General features: G+C 35.8%; 1 protein-coding gene across 1 annotated transcript in view; it reads right to left on the bottom strand.

Moving 5' to 3' along the window:
• The window catches only part of PTPRU (protein tyrosine phosphatase receptor type U), a 4710560-nt gene that overhangs the window by 548889 nt on the left and 4135239 nt on the right, over positions 1 to 26432 (bottom strand). The window contains exons 26-27 of the mRNA XM_044089740.1: positions 22186 to 22335; positions 9172 to 9345 (exon numbers count right to left, since the gene is read on the bottom strand). Of these exons, the coding sequence (XP_043945675.1) occupies positions 9172 to 9345; positions 22186 to 22335 (324 nt within the window). The remainder of the gene's footprint in view (positions 1 to 9171; positions 9346 to 22185; positions 22336 to 26432) is intronic.

Consider the following 26432-nt stretch of genomic DNA (forward strand, 5'->3'; position numbering starts at 1 on the left):
GAAAAAGCATGAATGGGACAGAAAAGTGTGCACTTCAGGTAAGGCTTATCCTAAGCCACCTACAATCTCACAGAATACCCCTCATGATATTGGTTCCTCTAACAATGTCAATATTGAAGGCAGGGACCATTTAGACAGTGTTGGCAATCAATTCCCTTTAGAATGGGATTTGCCTCGCAGGTCCGTGAAGTTACAAAATCAGGGGTGACCAGGCAACAATGTGCAGACAATGAACCACAGACCTTCAGGACCGCAACAGTCCTCTTACCAATAGTGGAGAAGCAGACATTTTACTCAGCAGAATTAGCTCAAGTTACTTCCAACACAGTCCATGAGGTTGATGAAGATATTAGTTTGGACTTTAACATTGTTGACGAGTCTGGTAACCTTGTTCTGGGAGATTACCCGGTATGTGTTTATAATGAAAAGGCAGATTTTACTGTTTATAATTCTTCAGACTATTTTTTTGATCAAAAAGTGACAGACTAATTTAGTAAAGGCTTTAGTTTTGTGCCAGCAAGAAGTTCAAGTATTACAGATCTTGCCTTGGACCTCAAATTTTGTCAGGAATGTAAATTTCAAATTACTATTTAACAACACTGATTTAAGTGAGCAGGGTGTTGGGTTATGTAAAAAATGCATTTATAACCCTCCTGTTCAAAATTGCTTGTTGTTATTTGAAAAGATTTGTGAATTTGATTTCAGTGCATTATTAAATCAAAGGAATGAAAACAGTTTTGATAACTTTAACACTGTTGAAAGAAATTTATTGTTTAAAATTTGCAAGGATAGATCAGTAAGAGTTATAAAGCCTGATAAGGGTGGTGGGGTAGTCATGATGTCAAAACAGGATTATGTTGATAGAATGAACCTCCTGTTGTTTAATAACTGCACATACAAGGAGATTTCACAGCATTTTTTCAATTTAATGTATCATAGAATTGACTTAACACTACAAGACATGTGTGACCAAGGCCAGGTGGAGCCTGGTCAGTTTGAGTTTTTATACAATAAACACTCTAAGATTAAAAGTATCTTCGGAATTCCGAAGATACAAAAGAATAAACAAAACTCCCCAATGAGACCTACTATCAGTGCTGCAGGTTCTAAAACTCACACATTAGGAACATTTACTGACTTTGCCCTTAAGGATGTTCTAAAAGGGGAAAAACGTATTTGTGTTGATTCATGGCATTTTGTGGATAAATTGAACAATGTTATGATTCAAGAAAACATCAGTTTTCTTACAGTAGATGTGACTAATTTGTACAATGTCATTCCATACACACTTGGTTTGGAGTGGTTCGAGGAGTTTTTGTTTGACAGTTATTTCTTTAATAATAATGAAGTGGCAGTTTTAGTGACACTAATGGAAATTTTAATAAAAAACAATTTTGTTTTCTTTGAAGGGCAGTACTTTCTACAAAAAAACAGCATTGCTATGGGAGCCATTTTTCCTCCCATTTTTGCAAATATTATGCTTATGTGGGAGAAAAAATACTTATTAAATTCTGAGTTTTCCAATAAATGGATTGTATACTTACGTTATACTGATTATTTATTTTTCTTATGAAATGATGCTGGTAAAGATGTTACATCTTTTATTGATTACCTAAACAACACTACTGAGTTTTTGAAATTCACTTTTGTTCATAATGTTTCTGGTATAAATTATTTAGATGTGGACAGTAGAAAGGATTTTGGTTAGAAAATGTTTTGTCAGTAATTTGTACAGGAAGCCTACTTATTGTAATAGTCTCCTGCATTAAGACAGTAACCATCCAGAACACCTCAAGAGAGGTGTTATAAAAGGACAACTTGTGAGGATTGCCTGGATGGTCAGTACAGAAGATGATTTTCTTCAGCAGTGTGAGACACTTATAGGTATGTTTACGGCCAGGGGATATCCCAAGAATTTGGTAACCCAAATACATAAAGAAGTTGCCCTTAAGAGAAACAATCAGAGTATCCTGCCAATTCTGCGTGGTAGTACCACCAGGAACAATGCAAGTGCTTCTTATAAAAATAGAAAAACTGACCCGTCACACTTTTTTTGTCCTTTTTTTCCCCAGGTTTTCTAATGACCATAGTAGCATTTTCAGGATTCTGAAGAAAAACTGGCAGATTTTTTGTAGTGACCCAGGACTTTTGGATAAGGTGGGCTCTAGGCCAGAGATAGTGTTCAAAAAAAGTATTAGTATAAAACATCTTCTTGAAAGTGAGAGTGTTGACCAAAGCAGTGATGATACATTTGGGACTAAGAAATGTGGGTGTTGTTCACAATGTCATCTTATTTTGAAGAGTGATTACATCAAAATCAACCACATTCCTATTAAACCAAATGGGAAATTCTCCTGTAATTCGGTAGGAGTGGTTTATGTCACCCTGTGCCACCACTGCAATTGCTTTTACATAGGCAAAACTAAAAGGAGGTTCAGGGATAGAATCTACGAGCACTATAGTGGCATTAGATATGGCAACGGAAATAATGCTTTATTTAAGCAAATTTCAAAACATTCCTCACACTATTTTCATTTCTTAGTTGTTGAAGGGGTAAAGAAAGACCCTAGTAGAGGTCCTTGGGAAGACGTCTTAGAGTTTAGGGAACTTTGCTGGCAGGTTAGATTAAATGCCTGTATCCTCCCAGGACTTAACGACAACATCAGTATTGGTAGCCTTCTTAGATTACGTTCTTATGTTGTATAGTTTTGCTAACTGCTTTGATTAGTGGTTGCATTTAGTATAGTATTTGTGTTGTGTGTAATCTAACAGTAGGAAATATTTTATCAAGTTTTTATAAATGTGCTTTTTTATAAATGTGCCTTTCACAATAGTTTTTTCAGTAAGGTCTTTTTAATTAGGAATGCCTGCTGTTATATAATGGATCTGAGTATTTTATTGGTTGACAAAGTCATGCGTTTCATTTTGTTTTTGTATTTTAATGGGTTTGTAAGCTGTTGCAAATTATTCAGAGGAAGTCATTTGATATAACCCGATGAAAGCGTTCAATAAACGTGTGTATCATCAACGTGGTGGTGTTTTTGTGGAACGTCTTTCTTGGATTGGTTTGTACTGGTAGAGTAGTTATTTTCATTTTGCCTCTTCAATTTCTTGTATCAAATTAAATCAGGCACATTTTTATGCTGTTTCTAACATGCTAATGTTGAACAGACTGCACCAATTCACTTCAATATTTTTAAATCTATAAGCGGGGGCATGGTGCAGACTCTCCCTAAGCTTTTTGCAGATTATGTATCCACTATAATTTTTAACCTGAAAATGTCCCTGTTAGGGAGCCTACACATGAATTTGCAATAAACAGCAGTGTCTTCAGCTCCCTGGCCTCAATGCAATCTCTTCAATCCAACCACTACCTCATACATATGTCAGGATACAGCACTGGAGGCTGAATAGAACAGCAATACCCCTTTGATGCTTCAAGATATTTACATCGGGTCATTACTGTGGCTCTACAGATTGCACATCTTCATATTTTACTGTTATACTGGTCTGGCATTTTTACTGATTACATACAGAGGTCTGTGTTTCTGCATGACATTATATGGAATTCATTTGCTAAACAGCTGTGTCCTGACCTCACTGCTGTTTTGCATTGTAATATTGTGACACAAATTCTGGTGATTTGCTCCAGACGTGTTTAACAACCTTGTTGGCTGGGTGGTTTTGAATTTTTGTTTTATGGACCAGACCTTATGCAGTATTATATGGCCAAATGTCTGTCACTATCTGGCCAATCAGGGAGCTTATTTGTTTTCTGAGATAATTTTCTAAATTACAGTAGAACCTTAGATGTTGCACTGGTATGAAAGAGGGCCTTTATATAATTTGTTATTAGAGAGTTGTGTGTTTAGAATACTTGCAGGATCTTGCACTGCAGAAGCCTATGAGGTCAACCCAGTCACGTATCTCTCTGTTAGGGGACTTATGCAGATGATGAACTCTTTCATTTTTGTGTTCATCTAACACAGGAGGGGAAGAGAATAGACTTTGTTGCTTTCTCATTTGAATCATTCCAACATATATTGATCCCTCTCCAAAGATTTCCTTAGTGTGATATCAATTTGATGATAGCAAGGCTGATGCCATCAGGATTTTTTTTAAATCTGAGATACACTGTAAAGTCTTCTCTAAGCTTGCATTTCAGACTTGCAGTTGTTATCTGTTCTCTTGCAGCTTTGCCAGTTTTATGAGTACTGTCTAAAGGACGTCACTTGGGGGAGAAAGAAAATCAGCCTACATCCTTACTATAAGCAGTTCTGCTTCATTTGTGCCTGTAAACCTTCTGCCATGAGGAAGGAGAACAACAATAATGACCATTGGACCCCCTGTCAGGGCACTACAGAAATTATGATTATTGTCTTAAGAGACCTATTCTGGACATAGGAACCTAATCAGGACAGCTTCATGCAGTTCATATGCCAAAACTTAACTTAGGTTATTAACTTATGGCTAAATGTGATGATTATGTACATTTAAAGTAATTGGTTTGCATAAACTACTTTTAAGTTAAAATTAACAACACAGAAGCACTTTTAGTGAGATAAGGATTAGTTTTATATTATTGGCTTGCTTTATTCAGACCAAACATCAGTTGAGATGTCACTAGAGCAAAAATAAATAGATTACTTATTTAATTAATAAATAATGACAGAAGACAGTTTTAAGATAATCAGTACAGAAATACAGTCAAAGAAAAGCAGTGAACATACTTTTAACCACTTTCTTATGTTGGAAACACATTTGTAGTAAATTGATGTCTGAAGCTGTGTAGTTTGTGAGAGCAAACTTGGTGCCATTACAGGAATTTAACACCCAACAGTGGGCTTGATTGTTTGGGACTGGAATAAAATCCTAAAAGTTCTTAGATCTTACTGTCAAGATTTATACCACCATGACCCATTACAGATATTTAATGAGGAAGAATTTGCAGAACTGTTCCATGCTATATAGAACCTACACCTATAAATAGAAGTGCAGGAGGAAATCATAAAACCTTTTGACATTACTGAGCTGGAGGGAATTCTGAAGAGTTGAAAGACAGGTAAGCCCTGGTTCTGATGCTCTCCACACAGAGTTTTACCAAATAGTGAGAACATTTTTATAGGACTTTATAAGAATAGCCAATGAAGCCCTAATGCAAAGGAAGACCCCTGCTAGCTGGAAAAGAGCACATATTTCTGTTATCCTGAAGTCATGGAAAGTCATGGACTTGCCCTCATCATATAGCCCAATTGCTGTTTTAAGCTCTGACTCTAAGTTGTTTATGCTAGCCTTAGCCCACAGACTGTCCAGATATCTCCATAGTTTAATGCATTAATACCAAAAGTAATTCATACAGGGTAGAGAAACCTTTGATAATATAAACAAAGCAATTTTGTAATAGAGGATACATTTCTCTACAGATCTTCCTTACTTATCATTATTTTGACATTGAAAAAGTATTCAGTTTCAGTAAACTGGCAACATCCTTTTAGAACCCTGCAGATGTTTTTCTTTCTAGTATCCTTCATAGATCTCTTGCATACCATCAATTACAATTTAGAGGGCAGAGTGAAGATAGGATTTATTTCTCAACCTTTTTGAGTTAACCAGGGGATTATCCAAGGTTTCCCCCTCGTGCCCTTTTGTTTGCACTTTATAAGAGCTTTTAGCAGTAAAACTATGGTTTCAAGGGAATAGACATATATTTCTAAGACTAGAAAATTTACTGATGATCTACAGATTTACCTGGAGAAACCTGAGAAACAACTTCAACCTCTGTGGGTCAAATTTGTACATTTGGTGGGCTCTCAGGATACAAATTAAATACAGATAAAGGTAACTGAAACACACCATTACCCATTGTAGTACAGCATGCATTGAAATAATAAAATATCGGTTGTCCAATAAATTCCAAACTCTTTATATGGAACTTATTGGTGGACAGATGTTTTATTATTTTAATTTGTGCTGTACTTCAACGGGTAATAGTGTGTTTCAGTAGTTAAATTTCATCTTTAGTTCTTAGTTCATTAAATATAGATAAGACAAGGGCTACTGCAATAAATTTTACCCAATCTTCAAAACTTCCAAGATAAATTCTCACATCCATGGAGACATCAATAGATAAACTTTGGGGGTTCTTATATTAGGAGACATTGATGTTTAGTCCAAAATTCAACATATATGCAACACTCTTACCCAGAAATGTAATAAATGCCATCAATTATGGGTAAACTGTTTTCTCGACTTTCAGCAGCAAATTTTAGCAACTCTGGTATTCATACTATCACATATTTTGTATGTCACATAGGCATTATGGTTTCCTCCAATACTGTCTTATTTAAAGATAAACCTCTCTAAACAAAAGGCAGAGTTTATCCAGTCTCAGAAAAAACAGAGAGGCTTGAAGGTCTCTAATAATCCCAGAGGAGAGGCCTCGGTTGGCAGTGCCACACCCAGAGACATACCATTAGGCTACTCTTTGTAAAATTTTTCACAATCTTTTAAGACTGGATTATCAAGTAGGAAGGAAAGATATTGTTTTTAAGAAGGGAGGGGTAAGGATACATTTCTTATATTAATCTGGCAAAGGGATCCATATATCATGCAAGGTTCTTCCCTATGGTTGAAGTCCCTATGTGCAGAGATTAGGACTCTTTTTATGCAATCTGGTTTGAGGCAATGGAGATCATTGATAATCTATATCATTGATGGCTTCTGTTGGACTAACAAGGTAAAGCACCAGCTCAGAGGGTGGCCTGACATTCTGGGAACACTTTTTATTTCTTATAGAAGCAGGGGCCCGGTATAAAATTTATACAATAATGGAGGCAGATTTCCTGGATTTGGTTAAATTAACAATGGAAGCTAGAAGTCCCAGACAATGGAAAAACAAGTAATTAGTAAGATATTTAAACATTTACTAAAGAATGAAGTGATAACCTGAATTCCTTGAAGAGAAATTGGGAAAGAAATTCAGCGATATTTGTCTAGGAACATGTCGATCATGAATGTTACAGTAAATCTGACCACTTCACAAATAAAGAGGCAATTCAGCACAATCATAGTTGGGGAATTCTGTTTCAGTGAACCCATTTTACATTTGGACTTGTATTGGTAATCTAGTTCCCACATTTTTGGACACTCTTTAGTAAGCATTATAACAGAATTTGCAGACTATTATACACATTCAAGTAAAAGACATGGCTTTAAACACATGAAATGTTTATAGGTGGATGATGTTTTTTTCTTTTTTATTATTCCAATTTGAAGTCTACAGTAAACTCTGTCTTTACAAAAGTGTAGATGGTGTTGTAATTAATGGATATAGAAAAAGAGAAAGAGAAACCTGAAAGGAAAGGGCTTGGCATAGGATGGACAGAGATTAAATTCAAGTACAGGGACAGGTCCAAGTGCTACTTAGGTATGGTTTTACATCATACAGAAATGATTTGTGTTTATTCATTAATATAATGTTATATTTATGTAATAGTGTTTGCCTTCTTCCTGAATGACGACTCGGTAGCTGGTTAAGTATGCATGACATGATATTTAAGAAATCATCTGCAGATGTCTGCTCCTCTATATGAAATAATCTGTGTAATCTGTGGTTTGTCAAAATTCAGTGCCCCTTCAAACCCCCAAGAACACAGCAGCCTATGCGGAATTGCTCTCAGAAATTCTATACAACTATGTCAATGGCTGCATATAAGTTACTGTACCTATCAGAAGTAAGCCCAGGACAAGATCTAGAAACAAACCACCCTAGTGGCATCCCAAACTAAATAGGATGTACAACAAAAGGAAAAAATGATGACTAAAATCAGGAAGGGCAATTCCCACAAAGGTAAACATTCATCGAACTAAACAGGCAACTAAGATATTTAATTCATTCAAGCAAAGCCAGCTTTGAGATTAAGCTAGTCTCCCAGGTGAAAGATAACCCTACACCTTCTACAGCTATGTCAGAAACCTCAGAGGCAGCACACAGCAATATGTAGAATTGTTTGGTTAATGGTGCCACATTCACTGAGCCTGGCAATACAGCAAACCTGTTACCAGACAGATTCAGTTCCAGCTTTACCTCCCCATTCCCAATACCCCCAAAAAATTACCTTCGAACATAACCCTTCCAAGTATAACTAGGGAGTATGGCTGCAATCACTAAAGCCAAGATCACTGCCACAATGGGCCCCAGTAACATCCCAGGATGCTTCCTGAGTAGAGCTAAATATGATTTATAATGACCCCTGGAGTTGTTATTTAACTATAGTATTAAAACAGGTTTGTGCCATATGAATGGAGGATTGCAACTATCATCCCCTTTCATAAGGGAGAACCTTCAACAGATCTTGGCAACTACAGACCAATTAGTCTGACAAGTCTTATTTGCACAGCCATGGAAAGAATTATCATGGAAATTATCAGCAAGGACATAGGAGACCTCCAGACAGTAGATTTATCTCAGGAGGGCTTTGTCAAATGAAGGTCATATATATCTATATCTATCTATCTATATATCTATAAATATTTATATATATATATATATATATATATATATATATATATATATATATATATATGGGTTGCTATCAGATCACTGAAAGCTCATTTCACCGAAACCAAATCACTGAAAACTTATTTCGCCTAAAACTCATTTCGCTGAAAACTCATTTCACCAAAATAGTACAGGCAGTGTATATGCCCTTTTCCCCACTGTAGTGCGACCCTGGAGTTAGAATATATAAGTAGGGGGGTGTGGGGGGTGCGTAGCCCCCCACCTAGCTTAGTTTTATACTGTCCAGTTCCTATTAACTAGGCTGTGCCCCCCACCCCCCCCTACTTATATATACTAACTCCAGGGTCACACTACAGTGGGGAAAAGGGCATATACACTCCCTGTACTATTTTCGGCTAAATGAGTTTTCAGCTATTTGGTCTTGGTGAAATGAGTTTCGGTGAAATGAGCTTTCGGCGATCTGATAGGAACCCATATATGTATATATATATAAATATATATATATATATATATATATATATATATATATATATATATTATATGCCTATGAACCTATAATTTTAAATAATTTTTTTTAAATGTTTACTGGTAGTGTTAATGGTTGCGATTGCTAACACTACGCAACTATGATTGAAGAAAAACATACTTACATCTGTTAAGGCAGCATTGATGTAGTTGTTACTTTCTCCATCAATAGAAATGAGGAAAGGAAGGCATCGATCTGGTGGTAACACGTCCATGCTGCGGTTCTTCTCACGATTCCTAGGTAACAATGCTATGCTGCATTCTTCGACATCAAGTTGTGCAGTGACTGAGTTGAGTGTCTAAATAATAGATACAATAATATTTTAATCCTCCTAACATCATTACTGTCATATCATGTATATAGAAACCTAATACTGCACTGCTCGATCCACATAATTTCATTTGGTTTCCATGTTGGAAGACTCCTTTTATAATAGTATTATATAAAGAAGACAATTCAAAATTGTATTTTATAGTTACCCCGAAACACACATGCAAACTTGTGTGTGAGAACATGGACACACACACACACACACACACACACACACACACACACACACACACACACACACACACACAGACTCACTCACTCACTCACTCACTCACTCACTCACTCACTCACTCACTCACTCACTCATTCACTCACTCACCATCAAAAAAAAAAAGAAAAATTCACATACTGATATACTTCTTAAGGAAGACTTAAAAAGCAAACCATAGTGTTTTCAAGAAAAGGAAACCACAAATAATACCTTGTAATATCCATAAAATAAAATATACCCAGCCAGAAAGAACTCCAAGTGGTGGAGCAGCACCGTATCACTGCATGTTTCACTTTATGTGTGTACATCACTATGCTCTCCCAGTGGAATGGAAATCGCCCTTCCACATTAGGAGATTACGTCATGGTGTACAAGAATGAGCAGGCAGCTAAAACTCAAGACTGAATCCCATTCAGCTGTACCAAGTATAGTGTGCAGATTATAAATCAGCTTATGCAGATAGACATATCACATAGTCTAAAGCCTAAAAGTATATCATACAGCCTGAAGTAGTTTGAAATAGTTTAGTATAAGGTCCATATGTATTTATAATGTTGAGAATGACACCTAAGAGCATTTCTTCGTGCAATAATAATAAGCTCCCACATTTTACAATGTTATACCATGTAAGTTGACATGATCTACAACATAAGAAAATGGTCTATTTAAAAGTGTGGCAAGGACATCCAGTGTCTTCTGCATTTCTACAAACTGGTGCCACCCGCAATTTAAATTTGATTAGCAAAATAAAAAAGCATCTCCTTAAAGTTGAAGATCAAGAAAAAATAAGAAAGATCTTGTACAGTTAAATTACCACACACTCAATACTTCAGTGCAGCAACTGTGACCACAAATGCATTATTGTCAGTCATAAAGCAGTTTACTATACTTCCACAACAAAAGTACCTGCCAATTGCATCCCATAAAAACTTATAGCTGCGGCAGTTTCCTCCTTTGCCCACCTTGCTATGGCTCTGCATCTCCTGCAGAAAATTGGTAATCATAGTTCACTATAACACAGGCTGAAATATTTATATAAAACATGTTGCTTATCAGTGGGGTGAGGAATAAATGATGCAAGTTACCTAGGGTTTCTAAAGCAGATTTACTGATATGCACTGCACAGAAGCTGGCTAAGCCCACTGCTATGATTTATTCCTCACTTTGACACTTTAGTTATATATTTACCTGTGTTTTTTTATCAGATAAACTAGCATTGAATCTCTTTAGGATTTGTTCCTTCACTAGTCCTATCATGATATTGTGATTTGACTGCAGTAGTCACCTTTGTTTTGGACTTTGTATTGCATGGCTGGCTGCTGACTGACCCAAGACTTTAGCATTACATTTTTCTAGCTTTTCCTACTTGTTAGTCTTCACCATTTTTTTTCCTGCAATATTTTATCATACCTTTACTGGGTCACATGGCAATGCAATCTCATGAATGTGATAACTGAATTAAGCCATGGGATTCTAGGTGTCAGGATTTTAATTTTTTTCACAACCTTGTTTGATTTAATAATGGCTTGAAGAAAAGTGACAACAAAGGGAAAAACAATCAGTCTTATTCTTCACGTTTGCTTTTTCCTGCATCCTTTTAACACAACTTAACTGTCCAAGTGTGTACTGTAATAACCATAGAATGAATAAAAAAAATTAAGCTACACGGTTTTAGATGCCTTGACATACATTTCAGATCTCGGTATCAGGAACAAAGCCAAAATATTTTGGAAACAAAGGTGGAAAACACAGAAGGATTCTAAATATCGTTACTATGCAGCTGAGTTGCTAGAATAAACAGGTTTGCATAGCAATTATAAAAACAGAAACAGCATCATTTCGTAATAACTGAAACTCTGTATGATTATTTAGAAAACAACCAAGTCTATAATGAACAAAGAAAATATGACATAAAGCCAGGGACAATCAGAGCTATCAACATATTTGCTTAAAAATCAGAGACAAAGGCAACAATTAAGTATTACTCAAATTCACTTAAAATATTATAAGAACAACAAGCGTTGCATCACTGTGCATTTCTGAATAATAAGTAAAACAACTGTAATATCCAGCATGATTTACCAGAGAAAAATGACAAATTTTATGAGTGACAGGGCAGAAATGTGGTGCAATAGCAGGATCATTCTGCAGAATCAGAGTTCAGGCAACATTTCTTGGTACACCATTTGCCTGCACATCTGTCCAGCACCTCATATATCTGGTTCTCTGTCATAATTACAAAAAATAAAAAAATAAATAATAAAAAATAAAACGTTTGCCCATGCTTTCACCAAGTGCTGCTGTTCCTACATACTTCTCTTAACCATTTCAATATCCACATGCATCCTACTCCTTGTCATGTGATGGCAGCGAATAGCAAGTTCCGTGAATTACCTGGCTAGTCACTTCCCAGTACGTTCAACTCCTTGGCATTCATTGCAAGGAGTAGAAAGTTGGCTCCAATCCAACAGCATATGCATTTGGCTAAGAGTATGTTTTGTCCTTTACTTTTTAAATCAAGAAAGGAGTGCATTTCTTTAGAGGTCCTACCATCGTTTTGAAACCACTTAGGCTGTGGATGCAAAAAAAAAAAATCCATTTTCAAGTACAGATCTAATGATGCCTTTATATAGAGGAATTAATACTCAGCTATATTTAGAATCAATGCATCTTAATAATGCCTTAATTATGTCATAGTATTTTCTTTAGCTGTCACCTAGAATGCTCTGCAAACCTCAAATTACAAAAATCCCAAGATCGTTATATTTTGCACATGGAGAGACCAATTCATTATTGATATCTTACGAATATTCTACACTGTCCTTTCCTGAATAAGTTCCCATAAATTATATAATGCTAAATTTCACATAATTGTTATCTGCCCATATTGTTAGTTTGTATACATAATTTTGGAGAACGTCTCAGTCTTTTAGAGCTATAACTAAGCTAGCAATTTTAAATAATCTGCATAGTTAGACATCCAGTAATTGTTGCTAGTTGGTATAATGAAAATAAATGCATAGAATAAGGACGAGCAAAAAAATTAATAAATAATGACCCTAAAGCACTTGGCAAAGTGGACTAGATTTATGTGATATAACATTAGGTTTAAGGTCTTCAGATATACCATCTCCATATTTAAGGGTTCCAGTCATTTTCATCCAGTGTGTTAATAGAAGACATTAGGAGCAAAACTGAACACCTTTGCCAGTTCCAATTACATAGCATTAACCAGAATATGGTTGTGTTCTGCTGTTGTCTGTGTACAAGGATATTAATTTTGTTGTACAAGATCTACCACTAGATAATCCATGCTAGAGAATGTCAATGTTTTCAGAGAATATTGTGATGTTTCATATATGTTAACAGTTCCATTAAAAATGGTAAAAGTTCTTAAGAATTATTGGTTGGCAGTTACCAGACATGTCAGATCTACCTCCCTTATGTAGCAGGATTACATGTACAGATTTCCACTTATTCAGAACATATCTGGTGGATAATGATTTCTGGAACAGAGGTGTTAATAATGGGATTAGAACGGTATGTAATTTATTCAGGATGTAACCATTTAAATTGTCAGGCCCTGCTGCAGACGCTTTCTTACTTTACTTTATTGATTCAACAACCCAGTCCATATGTATATATTAGAACACTTTACCTCAGTATCTTTTTTATTTGTTGATATTTGCTCTAGGGATTAATAATATACCACATCAAATGTCCAAGCTAACTCATTTGCTATATCCTTTACATCAGTTAAACACCTGGTACCAGTATAAAATAGATAGTTACTAGTTCCCCATACCCATGTTCCTGGTATGTTTGAAAAAAAAGAGATTTCTTATTATCAGTTGTATTCATATGTTCTTTTTGTTTTCTTATCAGTCATTTATATATAATGCTATACTTGTCTTATACAATAAAACCGTTTTTGACATTTGGCTGTCTTTCCAGTCTTCTGTCTCTTAAACTTTACCCTTCACAATTTTGTAAAGTTTTTATCCCATTGCAGATTTCTATTTTACTTTCAATATGACTCTGAACATTACAAGGAACTGGTAAACATTTTTGATAAAGTGGGCAGTGACCTTATGAAAATGATTATAAAATGCAATACTATTCAAACAGATCAATTAGTAAAAGAGATGGACTTGCTGAATAATTCCATCAAAAATGACCTCTTATTTGAATATTATGAAAGCAATTAAATATGTTCAAATAAGTGGACAATTCATGTAGTAATATTTTCAACAGAAAGTTGGCGAAATTTAGGAGAGGTTTGGAAGCCTATGCAAAAAATGAGGTATGTCCTAGGCCCGTAGGTTACTATGGTGGCCATTCCCACTGTCTAGGTAATGGTCCAATCACCAATCAACAGGAAGACGTCACAACACAAGGAAATAAAAATGCAACATTCCAGAGGCTTCCCCTTCAGAAGTCAGGAGATCAGAGAGAGTCAGCAGCAGAAAGCAACATGGGGAAGATCAACAGATGAGCAAGGAGAATTACATTCAACAAAGAACCCAACCCACAAAGAATTACAACAAACAAAACAGTTATAGGCAGCAACAATTAGCTAGAAGGACAGATGAAAGCCACAACCGATGAAAACTGCAAATAGTAAACAATACTTTTAAAGACTTTAGCTTGGTTAATTATTCAGATAAAACAGTTACTGAATTTCATGCTAATGTGTTAGCTAAAGGACTTTCCTTTGTCACAGAAAGACGGGTGAACTTAGAGACAATTTTAGATGTCAAATTATTTGTAAGGACATCAAATCTAGCATTATGGTTTTCTGAAAACAGTAATAGCAACAGCATGCTGAAGTTAAGCCGTCCTAGTTGTTTAAATCCCCCCTTGAATGTTCAAATGCAAATGTTTGAAAAAATGTGTGAACATGATATAATATGTATTTTGTCAAAACCAAGTGAAAAGAAAAGCTTCAATCAATCTAAAACTGAGAAGTTAATGTTAAATGACATGTGTAATGATTCTTCTATTAGAGTCATAAAGCCAGACAAGAGGTGAGGTTTGGCTATACTGAATAGCATTCAATACATAACTTAAGTGAAACGTATGTTGAATGGTGAAGCTTACACTGAAAGTTCTTTAAGTGAAATCAGTAGGCCATACAACCTAATAGATGTCTTTAAGATATGCTGATGCAAGGACAATTGGCCAAAAGTGAGTATGAATATATATATATATATATATATATATATATATATATATATATATATATATATATAATGATAAGCCACTAGAGGCAGGGATATTTGGTATCCCAAACGTAGATGAAAATGTAGATGATCCTCCTTTTTGGCCTACTATAGGTCCAAAACTTATTATATAGCGAGATATATGGATTACTTGGTCAAGAGTAGTGTTAATAGAATAAGTCAATTTGTAAAGATTTCTGGCATTTCTTAGGCTGAATAGATGAACTAGAGTTTGATGAAAATGTAATTTTTTTCACTGTTGATGTAAATATTTTGTATTCAGTAATACGACATATGCTGGGGTTGCAATGATTTGGAGAGCAGTTAAAAGAGATAACAGAAATGGACATAGATAAACTATATGTGGCAATAATTCTGATGGAGTTGGTATTAAAAAACAGCTTCATATATTTTGACAAGCAATATTTTAGACAAGCTACAGAAGCAGCTATGGGTGCTGCCTGCTCCTCAGATTTTGCAAGCTTGATTATGGCCTAATGGGAGGAAAATTATTTACTTAAAAGTGAATTTGGTAACTCCTGGTCAGGGTATATACAGTTTTTGGATGACATTTTTATTTTGTGGAGAGACACTACAGATAAATTAACCAAATTTTTGGAATTCATCAATAATACTGTGGACTTTTTGAAGTTTATTCAATTCAGTTCAAACTGAAAGTGTCAACTACTTAGATGTGGAAATAGGAAAAGATAGAGCACAGGCTAGATTTGTTTCTACTATTTACAGAAAATCTACTTTCTCTAACAATTGCCTCAACTTTCTCAGTTACCATCCTACATTTACTTATTTATTATTTATTTATGTATTGACATTTGTTGACCAGGAAAGTCCACTGGGTCAAAAAATTCCCATTTTCAGTAGAGGCCTGGGGAGAAAAACTCCACAATTACAGAGAATTTTAAAATTTCAGTTTATACATTGCAAAATTCTTTCAGAATTACAGAAGAAAAATGTAAAAAAATATAAAGCTCCAACAATTACAGACATTTTTAAATTTCGGATCAGACATTATTAATTGTAGCAGAGTCATAAATGAAGAAAACATAGACATAAGGCTGACATGAACCAAGTAAAACTTTTCAATCAGTATGCCTTGGTCTAAGAAAATTATGTTTGAACATACATGAAATATTCTGTGGATAGTAAAAGTTAAATTAAATAGTAATAGAGGGGAAACAGAGGCTTACAGAAAGGAAAAAGATTTAAGTACTAAGAGATAAAAAAGGAAATTGCTAGTCTAAGTAGCCAAAAGATAATTTAAGGTGGTTTACTCATGTTAATATAGGAATGGACTTGGTTTTTGAGGTATAGTTCTTTCAGTGCTTTTCTGAATGTTATTATAGAGTCTAGTTGAGTGATAGAGTAAGGAAGGGCATGCTATAGTTTAGCAACTGCATGGGAATAAAGGTATTGTCCAAATCATTTGCTGGGTTTAGTTACAGTTAGAACTTGTTATTGGAAGACCTAAGGTTATGATTTAGGGTGTAAATTTGTATTATTGTTTGAAGGGATGGGCAGTAATTAGGGTTATAAAGCAATTTCTGGGTAAGCGTAAGCTGGGTAAATTGTAGGTAATGGAGGAAATCTAGCCAGTTTATAGATTTTATGGCCAGGTAGTGATGAGTGCGAGTTGGCATACTGGAGAAAACTTAGCTATCTTATAGTAGCATGACTGTAATTTGTTCAAAAGAGATGTGTGTAGGTTAGTAAAGTCGGGGCTACCATACAGAAGAGAAGGCAGAAGAGGACTATTTGCTAGTGTAAGTTTGGTGGCTTTGCCCAAGTAGAGCTTGTGCCTACAGAGTTACCAAGATTAAAATGGGTCTTTTTAATTGTGCTGAGTATGTGATGTTCATATGTACGTTTGTCATCAATGGTTATGCCAAGTAGTTTCCTGTTCTTTACAATTTCAACTTTTGCATTGTTTTGTGAGAAAATGTTAATGTCTAGAAGGGATTTGGATGAGAAGAGAAAATGTTTTGATTTTTTGGGATTCAGTAAGAGTTGGGCCTCTGTAAACCAGGATTCAATGGCAGGGAATGTGTTTTGCGTTGTTTAGGAGATCTAAGCTGTTGATAGCAGATGTGATTATGGCTGAATCATCTACATATTGTATAAGTGTACTGTGCAGGGATGCTTTATGGAGATTGTTAATAAATATATTAAAAAGCAAAGGCCCAAGGATAGACCCTTGGGGACTCCAGTGTTGTTATTTAGATATTTGGATTGCTTGGTAGCCACTCGACAGATTGTTTTCTGTTATTTAGATAGCTATGGAACCGGGTTGGGGTATGTGGGTGGTAGTTTATGGTCTCAAGTTGTAGAAGTAGTTTAGAGTTGGACACTGTATCAAATGCTTTTGATAGGTTGGGTAGTATAAATGATGTAAGTAGGCCAGTATCAAGAGCTTTGTTGACAGTGTTGGTAAATTAAATTAAGGCTGTAGTTGTGTTGTGAGTAGGACAAAAGCTGTGCTGGGTGGGTTCAAGTAACTTATTGTCTGTAAGATGTTTTAGTAGTTGTGAATGGATACTCTTTTTTAGGATTTTAGAGAGCAGACAAAATGTAAAGATGGGGAGGTGGTTAGATAGATCACTGGTGTTACCACCTTTGTGTAGGGGAGTTATAATAGAGTTTTTTCCAGAGTTGTGGGGCATAGGACTCAGTGATAGATCGATTAATGAGAATGCTAATAGGGAGAGCTATGGAGTCTGCTGCAAGTTTGAAGTTTTCTTCTGGGAGGGCATCTGAAGTAGTGGAGCAAAGCTTTAATTTTGAAAGCAGTATGCGTACTAGAGAGGTGGGTACAGGTTGTATATTAAAAGGAGGAAAAGATGGCATATTGTCTGAATTGCAATTGTAGTAGGGAGAGATTGGATTTGTGTGATGATTAGAGAAGTTATTGTTGTTACCATTCAAGTTTGTACTTTTATTGGTTTGTGAAGAGAAATCATTGACAAGTTTTTGGATAGTTTCAATAAAATGAGTATTGAAAGCTTGGGCAATATCTTGTGGGTCTTTGTCAGTTGAAGTGGAGGGGTTGTAATGGGTACCAGGATTAAGAAGAGAGGAAACAGACTTTCAGAACATCTTGGGGTCATTCTGTTGGGTAGAAAGCTTAGTGGCAAAATAGTTTTTTTTTTGTCACAGACTACCTGCTTTTTGGCAATGTTGCATAGTTGCTTATATTTAAATTGATTTTGTGGGGTTTTATTCCTAAGCCATTCTTCCTGTGCTTTATCCCTGGTAGTAAGTAACTGTTTAGTTTATTTATTTATCCAAGGGGCATGATTACACTTAGTTTGTTTGGTACATATAGGGGCAATCCTGTTAAGAGTATCAAGAAAGGGTTTGTTGAAGGAGTTAACTGCTTCGTCTAATGGTAGAGTTTTGATAGGGTACCAGTAGAAGGATTTTATAGTATCTAGAAAAGTTTTTTGATTGAAATGGCTGAGATTCCTGGTTGTACGTAGTGTACGTAGTTTGTCTGTTTGTGTATCGGGTCTGTGTGTGTAAGCTGGTAAATTTTCACTGAAAATATTTGGAAGGGTACCTGACTTGGAGAAGTTTTGCGGGTGTGAGACTATTCAGTCTAGGGTTGACTCAGTTTGTTAATTAACTATGCGTGTGGGGTCTGAGATAAGTTGATAAATTTATATAGATTTATGCTATTTAGTGGGGAGTGGAGGATGACAGTTTGCCAATTACATACCAGAAAAAGGTTGTAGTAAAAGGGCAGTTAGTAAGGTTCATAGGTGTGAACTAGGTTAATGGCCCTGGAGCCTTTACAAGCCTAGCCCATAGGAGTGCCCTGGCATTGTGCCACCCAATGTCAGTTCCCAGTGCCCCTATCAAGTAGAGCCACTGGAGTGATCCCCGGGGTGAACTTTCTATTTTCCATCCATGCATCAAGATTTCTCTTGAAGAGGGTGAGTGAGGTGCTCTGCATGACATGCATGGGAAGTCTATTCCAGAGCATGGGCAGTCTCTAAGTTATGAACCTGACCTTCCAGCATGTTCTGTTGATTGTGGTAATGAGGTTGAGGTCTCTGGAGCATGTGCTGTGGAGAGATTTGAATTTCTTTAGATGTAGCATTTCTAACAGATCTAGGTCAGACATGGTTTTGTAAGTTAAGCAGAGATCGCCTCTTAGTAGATGGTATTAGACAGAGAATAGCTGGAGTTTTTTTTAGTCTGTCCATGTAGGACATGTGCTTAAGGCCTGGGATCCTCTTTGTGAGGTACTTTTATGGCCTTTCCAGCTGTTGCATGTGTCTAGTGAGGTGCATTCCAAATGGGCCATTATACTCAATGATTGGCCTAATGAGGGAAGAGTAGAGAGAGATGATGACCTCTTTCTTCCTGGATCCAAAACCCTTGGTAATTAGATGTGCCACATAGAAGGACTTTCTGACCACAGTGGCAATGTGGTGGTTGAAGAAGAGGTTAGCAAGAATGGTGTGTGTGTGTGTGTGTGTGTGTGTGTGTGTGTGTGTGTGTGTGTGTGTGAGAGAGAGAGAGATACAGATATATAGATATAGATATTTATACACACACACACACACACACACACACACACACACACACACATACACAAACACACACATGCATACATACATATAAAGATATATATATATATATATATATATATATATATACATATATATATATATATATATATATATATATATATATATATATATATATATATATATATGGATATACAAATGACATACATAATGCACTGACTTTGTCCCCAGTAACCCAGCTTTGGTTCATGGCTTAGAAGACATAAATAAGGGATGGTGAGAGTGAGTCGACAATTTCAGCTCACCCAACCTGGAGAATAAGCCAGTTTAAAGTTGTATATTAATCTAGCAACCACTTGGGCCCTTATAAGCCTAGCTATGCAGCCCATTTATACTGGGGGTGATTTGCTGTCTGCCTCTGTCCATCAGAGACATAGGCAACAGATTATCATCAGTTGATTTGACTTGAACTTTGCTTGCAACATAAATACGACATGCTGACAAGACAGGTTTGTGACTCAAAGAATCCCCAAGCTCTTGTACAGGCTCTCCATCCATATGGATCTATGTCCATCTCTACCCCTATTCAAATGTAACCTTGACCAATAGAAGGGAAATTACAAATTCATCCCTAAGCTAGTCCTTTCATCTGTTACAGACAGAGGCCTACAGTAAACATCCCCTAACTAACATTGGATAGGTAATCATGTATTATTTCCCAAGCTGGCCCCATGTTCTCTTACAGACAGAGGCTGATAGTAAAGATTCTCTAATGAACACACCCCCGCATAACTTTTTAGCAACCTCCTAACATAACCCTCCTTACAAACATGCCCCCCTATTAAGACCCACATGTTACCAAGGGATGGAGTTGGGTTTTGGTTGCATGGCTAGGCTTATAAAGGCCCTAGTAGCTGTTATCATAGTATATGCCTATGAACCTATGATACTGAGTAAAGAGGCAATCAGTGTAGAACAGTGTGTTCACTTTCTGCATCCTTTTTGTAAAGAACCTTTGTGGATGCTCCAATTGCTGCATGTGTCTGGTCAGATCCTTAAAAATATCAGATCTAGATGCCATGCCATTGCATATAAGTTGAGCAACATAAAAGGCTCAGTGGTTCCAGTAAAGCAATCACCACCGTGCAGGTAAAGGCATGCAGACAATTAATAGGACAGTATACTGTGAACATGCGTTTGATCCCGCAAAGCCAATGATGATAGCCCTCTGCTGCATATGTGTGTATGTATGTTTAAGCATCTACACCTTGGAAGGTGGCATTGCTAGGCCTTCTGCAGTGATCTGGTTGTTCATGTCAGACACCAGGAGCAAGGTTAGGCCATAAGCCTTACATACCCTGATGCCTGCAGGTATGATGCCTCTGTGAATTAACCGTTGCCCCTCAGGTAGAGAACAGAATGAGAATGCCTTCTACCCTGAAAGGAAAGAGTTGGCCAATGGATCACAGGGACCTGATGGTCATCAACTAGCAGGGGAAGCAAAAAAATGTGCTTAGTATTTCTGGGGTTTCATTTGATAACAGAAGCATTAAGTCTGAATATTCCATTTCACCACCTCATCCTCACAGCAACTTTTTTATAATAACAACATTTTCCAGTAAATCACATCATGATGCTAATGGGATAATAGTCACTCTTATCTTTATAGTATGAGTATATTTTCTTTATTTACATTTTTGATGCCTGAATAGCCAAATAATTATAATATTCATATTTGTATGATGACCCAAGCCTAGCTGTTGACCAAGGAAATCTAAAGCAAATTACTAACAACATGGCAATAAAACAAGGTTACAAGTTCTCTTTAAAACAAGTAGGACAAGCCTATATTATTATTTTGGTAATGAGCCTAGCCCAGTCACACACACACATATATGTTTTATTGTCACATCATGCTTAGAATTGGCAGAAAAGATCTATAGAAATGGAAATCCCAATAGTCAAATTAGGGGGCAACCATTAAATGTTCGCCCAACACATATTCCTGCTTACAAATGTTGCAAGTGACAAAACTACTACAAACACAGTAGTGCAGGGCATACCTCTTAACCTTCACGCACAAGAAATCTGGACAAAGAAAAAAATAATAGGGGACAAAAGCCCAAAAATAGGAACAGAATTTAAATATCGCTCTAATGAACTTATAACGTTGATAGAAAAAATGTTCTTGCATTAATGTGGATTTTTTCAAAAAGAAGTGAAGTCTGAAACTCAAATGTCATTATTTAGTGACTTCAGTCATTATTGATTTTCCAGAAAGCCATACATTTTATGAGGAGCAGACCAATATGAGGCAAAAATCTGGACCTTCTGAGAAAATCCTGACAGAAGACAAGTATGCAAATGTATGTTTGGCAAAAATATTATACTGCATTCGATTTGTCACAGCTGTAGTAAGCTTCATTGGGAATATTATTTTCTGCTCAGTATATTTATCAATTTAGCTATCCTTGATATGCATACCCTGCATGAAATCATAACTTCAGTCTGTGATATAGCGGCATGCAGCACAGGAAGCCAGCATAAAAAATAAATATGACTTAAAAAAATCTTAAAACCTATTATAGAATGTTAGCCCAGAAATAGTAGCCATGCCTGCGTGTAGTTGAATAAGGAAGTGAATGGGTGGAAAATATAATTAGAATATTTGCTGTAGCTTATTATTAACAAGGTTTCAAGCAAGGTTTTATTTTATTTTTTTAATTCAGTTGGTTTACATGTAACTTCAAACATATCACTACTGCTGCATTTCTGTTATAAAAAGGAATACACAAAAGAAAAATCAATAACTTGACTACACTTACCTGGAATTCCTCTCTCAGCTGTGAAGAGTTGCTTTGTGGATCTATCCTTAACATTTCTTTGTAAGCTGGTTTAAATTCACTGACAGGAATTACAGTATCACCACAAAGACAGGCTTCCAGAATAGCATCATGGATGAAAACATACTGCTCCTGAAAGGACAAAAGCTTTTTAAAAGAAATTGTTTTAACTAAAAAAAAAAAAAAAAAAAAAAAAAAACAAATTCACTTTATGTGTCATTTCATTCACCAGGTCAGCTATCAAAGTTTTTCCCTTGTGTTAAGCAAACTGATTCTTTGAGATAACTCATGAAATTTCTGAAGAGCTAACTGCAATTTCGGGAAAAGGAACATGTTTTTCTAACAATCAAAATGCCAACAACTTTCAGTGGGTTTTTTGTTCTATTTAATAAATCTCTTTTTGTTGAGTGCACTTTTGTTAAACAGTTATTTGAAATGGCATGCTGTTGAAATTGAACAAGTTGAAAAAAAATGCCATGATAAACAAAGCACTGCATTTCTTCATCAATAGGGAGACCCTCTTACACCCTTTACTCTGTTATAGCCAACTGTGAAACTGCCACATCTCATGGAAAAGAGCAATTTCCAAAATGGAGCCGTTCTGACAAAGTGCTACCTCATATAGTTATGACAAGGTAAAGCAGCGTGTAGCAAAAAGTGATTTGGCCAACAGTATGACTACCTGTTTACACTTTCCAACCACATATTGCTAAAGTAAGTGGCATGGAAACATAACACATTGTGACAAACAATGCTTAATGAAAGAAAACAACTTTTTAAATCAAGGAAAACATTCTTATGTAAAGAAAAACAGAAAAAAAATAAAGGTGAGAGAAATGGTAATAGCAGAAAAGCAACTCTGGAGGTAGCATCTTTAAAACACTACAAAGAGCTGTTAAACGTTTATTTTACCAGCATACCCTAGTCATGGTTAAAACTGTTTCAGGTATAACAATATAAACTTGAATGACATAATGAAGAAGGACTGCCTGTTGCAATTAATGAATCCTGAGAGTCACAATTACATTTACAATAGTCAAGAGTTGACAAATAAAGGACAAGTGTTGAAACCAATAGTTCATCTGTTCACCAAAACAGCTAAATCTGCCCAACTAAGTACCCGTTCAAGTTTATTAAAACCCTCTTCTAAATAGATAGGTTCAGTAATGACCGAATTTACTTATTTTGTCTATAGCACTTCAAGATTTAATGAACTGCTAACAGAACAGGGGGAAGAGTGATCAATTTTGGATAGTGTAAAAAAAATGGCCAAAGGAGTTATTTCTCTTCCCATGGTCTCAAACAGAGGCGTTTTTTAAAAAAGTTTACCATAACTGAAACCCAGTCCCTTGGGATACTTGGAAGATAATCAGTGTTAGGATTTAATCACCTTTGTGCCAATAAGGATTATGCACTAGAGGGCCAAATATGAACAAAATAAGGCTCCCTGCTGTCTTACATGTATCAATACTGTAGTGTCAAATGCATCACTTTGCAGTAACAGTTTTATAACAAATGCTGAATTAATATCAAACTTGCTGACTCAGGATTCCATTGCTTCCATCAGTAGCACTTGGGTGTATGCCAAAAGTAGAACCCATCTGGATTATGACAAGTTAATATTCTGGCTGTCTTTATTAGTAAAATAATGCCTTATAAAATTTGTCCCAGATGGGTTAGCCATCTGCCACATATAAATTTAAGATATTATGCATATCTCACAGGAAGTAAAATTTTGTTTCGAGTTAAGTCTTTTGCGCAGCAGCAACACGTGGGTATTTATGCATCTAACATTCACCAGGCAATAAGTTATAATTCCTACAGCACTTTATTTTATCTTTTTATTTAATAAAAGTGTTTAGATGCTTAAGCATAGCCATATAAATAAATAACAAGAAAACATGTGCACAACTCAAGTTAGAAGTAACAACAATAACTAAAATTGCAAGATGCAAAATGAATAAAAACCGAGATAAATAGAATGAAATCCCACTCAAAATTTTAGCCAACCAGAGGCACTGGATGTGCCCAATGTGGGTCTAAACAGACTTTTATTAAGAGAAGGAACTATATGAATTCCTTGTTGAACAGGTGTTAAAGCACTGGAACTGGTTGGATCTTTGAAACTTCATTATGAAAACAAACAAAAAAAAGTTTATGAACTGGGATAGTGGAGTGATCTACAGGGATCAGTTTCAGCCACAGTCCTGGACCATTCTGGATAAATGACTTATTTGGTTGGAGTCACACAGCAGGAAAATAGAATTGAATTCTACTGTATTAGAAGATAAAGGACCCAAACACATAGTAAGGAAACTTAAACCTCTGCACTAATGGCCAAACATGCAATATGGGAGACAACAAGATTTCCCTAAATGCACAGGTAATGTGAATTTTGATTGTGTTGTTTACGCTATCTTGCACAAAGTTCTATTGTGTTGCCTGACTCTGTGTGAACATAAAGCTCACTAGTCTGCAGTGGAAAACATTCTCTTGGTATGACCAACTATTTCCTATTCATCTTATATTCTCAGTAATTAATTTTTCATATTCTCATCTTATCCATTTTAAGTCCTTGGGGGCTAACATGGCAGCTGCACAGTGGAACAATGGAAATACTGGGGAAGTGATGCCATTCTACCAATTATACATTAACAGCTCATTGCTATTCAAAAACATGCATGCTGACTGGACAGCCTAAAATCAGTGTCTGTTGTAAATTGAGCAGATACCAAAAGAAAAATGTCTGGTCATTCAAGCATTGTTGAGTGGCCACACTTTCCACTGATATATGGTTGATTACCTACTCTTAATATATTTTACAAGGGATACTAGAAAATGAGGAAAAACAGAAACGTTTTACCCGGCAACCGCACATTTGCAAAATGTCTATGATTTTTCTCATATTTCTGCTATTCTATCTATAAGTGCATTTCTCTTTTCATAACTTCATGCTGGCATTTAACCTGGCAACAAAGACAAAAAAAGACTCTTGCATTAAGCTGATGTACTCTGTAAGAATTTGGACTTACCATATGCATGAGCAGTACATCAGCTTTCAAGGCAGAAAGCGGGAGAACATGAAATTTCCATTATACAATCAGATAATTTAAGAAGAGTTAGTGATTTCTTTCTTAAATAATGTTATTGTATAAAAGCAATAATTAATTCCTGTTTGTGATTATATCGGGATTTAGCCATGGTTGGCTTTTTTAATCACTCGGGCTTTGCCTTCGTGATCAAACCACACTAACAGAGGATAGATACAGATATACCCACATATAGTTGACTGCTACTTCAATATCAGCATGCACATCCATAGTCTGACATAACTATCAATGACATTCTATTCTGGAGATTCAGATAAGATAGTATGAATAAGTTTGTGGACCTCTGGGAAAATAGGTGTCAGAGACTTAAGTGACACTGGATAGTGTATTCTAATGAAACATTATAAGTAATGTCAATCTGAAATTATATGTAAGAAGACAGAATTCCTGGCACAGCAAACACTTTGTAGTGGACAGCAGCCTCACTCAGCTATTTTGCCCATGTGATAGGCTGTGCAGCCAGTTTGTCTTACCAAGTGAAGAACACTTGGAGTAGGACCACTTACAAAGATGACATTTCTTTGTTAATTAGATGTGGATGACAACTGAATGATCACTCAGTCTAGCTTTATTGAAACTGCAGTGATTCTGCTGGAAGCTGAGCTTAATTATACTATCTATATGAGCACTGTTTGTTGCCAGTTTTTGTATATGCTCTACCTTCTTATCAACTTTGTCTATTTTTAAAGATAATTTTTGTATAGCATTATTTTAAAGAAATCATTCTTTAATTAATTGGTATTTTTCCCAATACATTTAAAAACCTACATCTTAAAGTGGATGGTTATCTTTTGTCAGGAATTTTTTGAATTCTTAACTTTTGACAGACATAATTTGATACCAAGACAAAATATATATTTTTTTAATTAAATCACTGACCACATCACTTCTGATCAGGAATTCATGTCAAAATCATTCTAGTACAGAGGAACTAAAATCTGCTGCTCTCAAGTCACTATTTTGTCTGAACCTGGACAATGACCTTAATTAGGTGCTAAATTAGTTCTTCACTGCAGCACATGAGCCTGGACTCAGACTTATTCCCCATTTACTTCATCTTCGACATATATCCTTCAGACCTTATTTAATTAAATATAGAAATCCTGAGTTACAATTATT

Source organism: Protopterus annectens, chromosome 1.part1, assembly GCF_019279795.1.
Source record: "Protopterus annectens isolate FY-2018-M chromosome 1.part1, PAN1.0, whole genome shotgun sequence".
NCBI classification, from domain to species: domain Eukaryota; kingdom Metazoa; phylum Chordata; order Ceratodontiformes; family Protopteridae; genus Protopterus; species Protopterus annectens.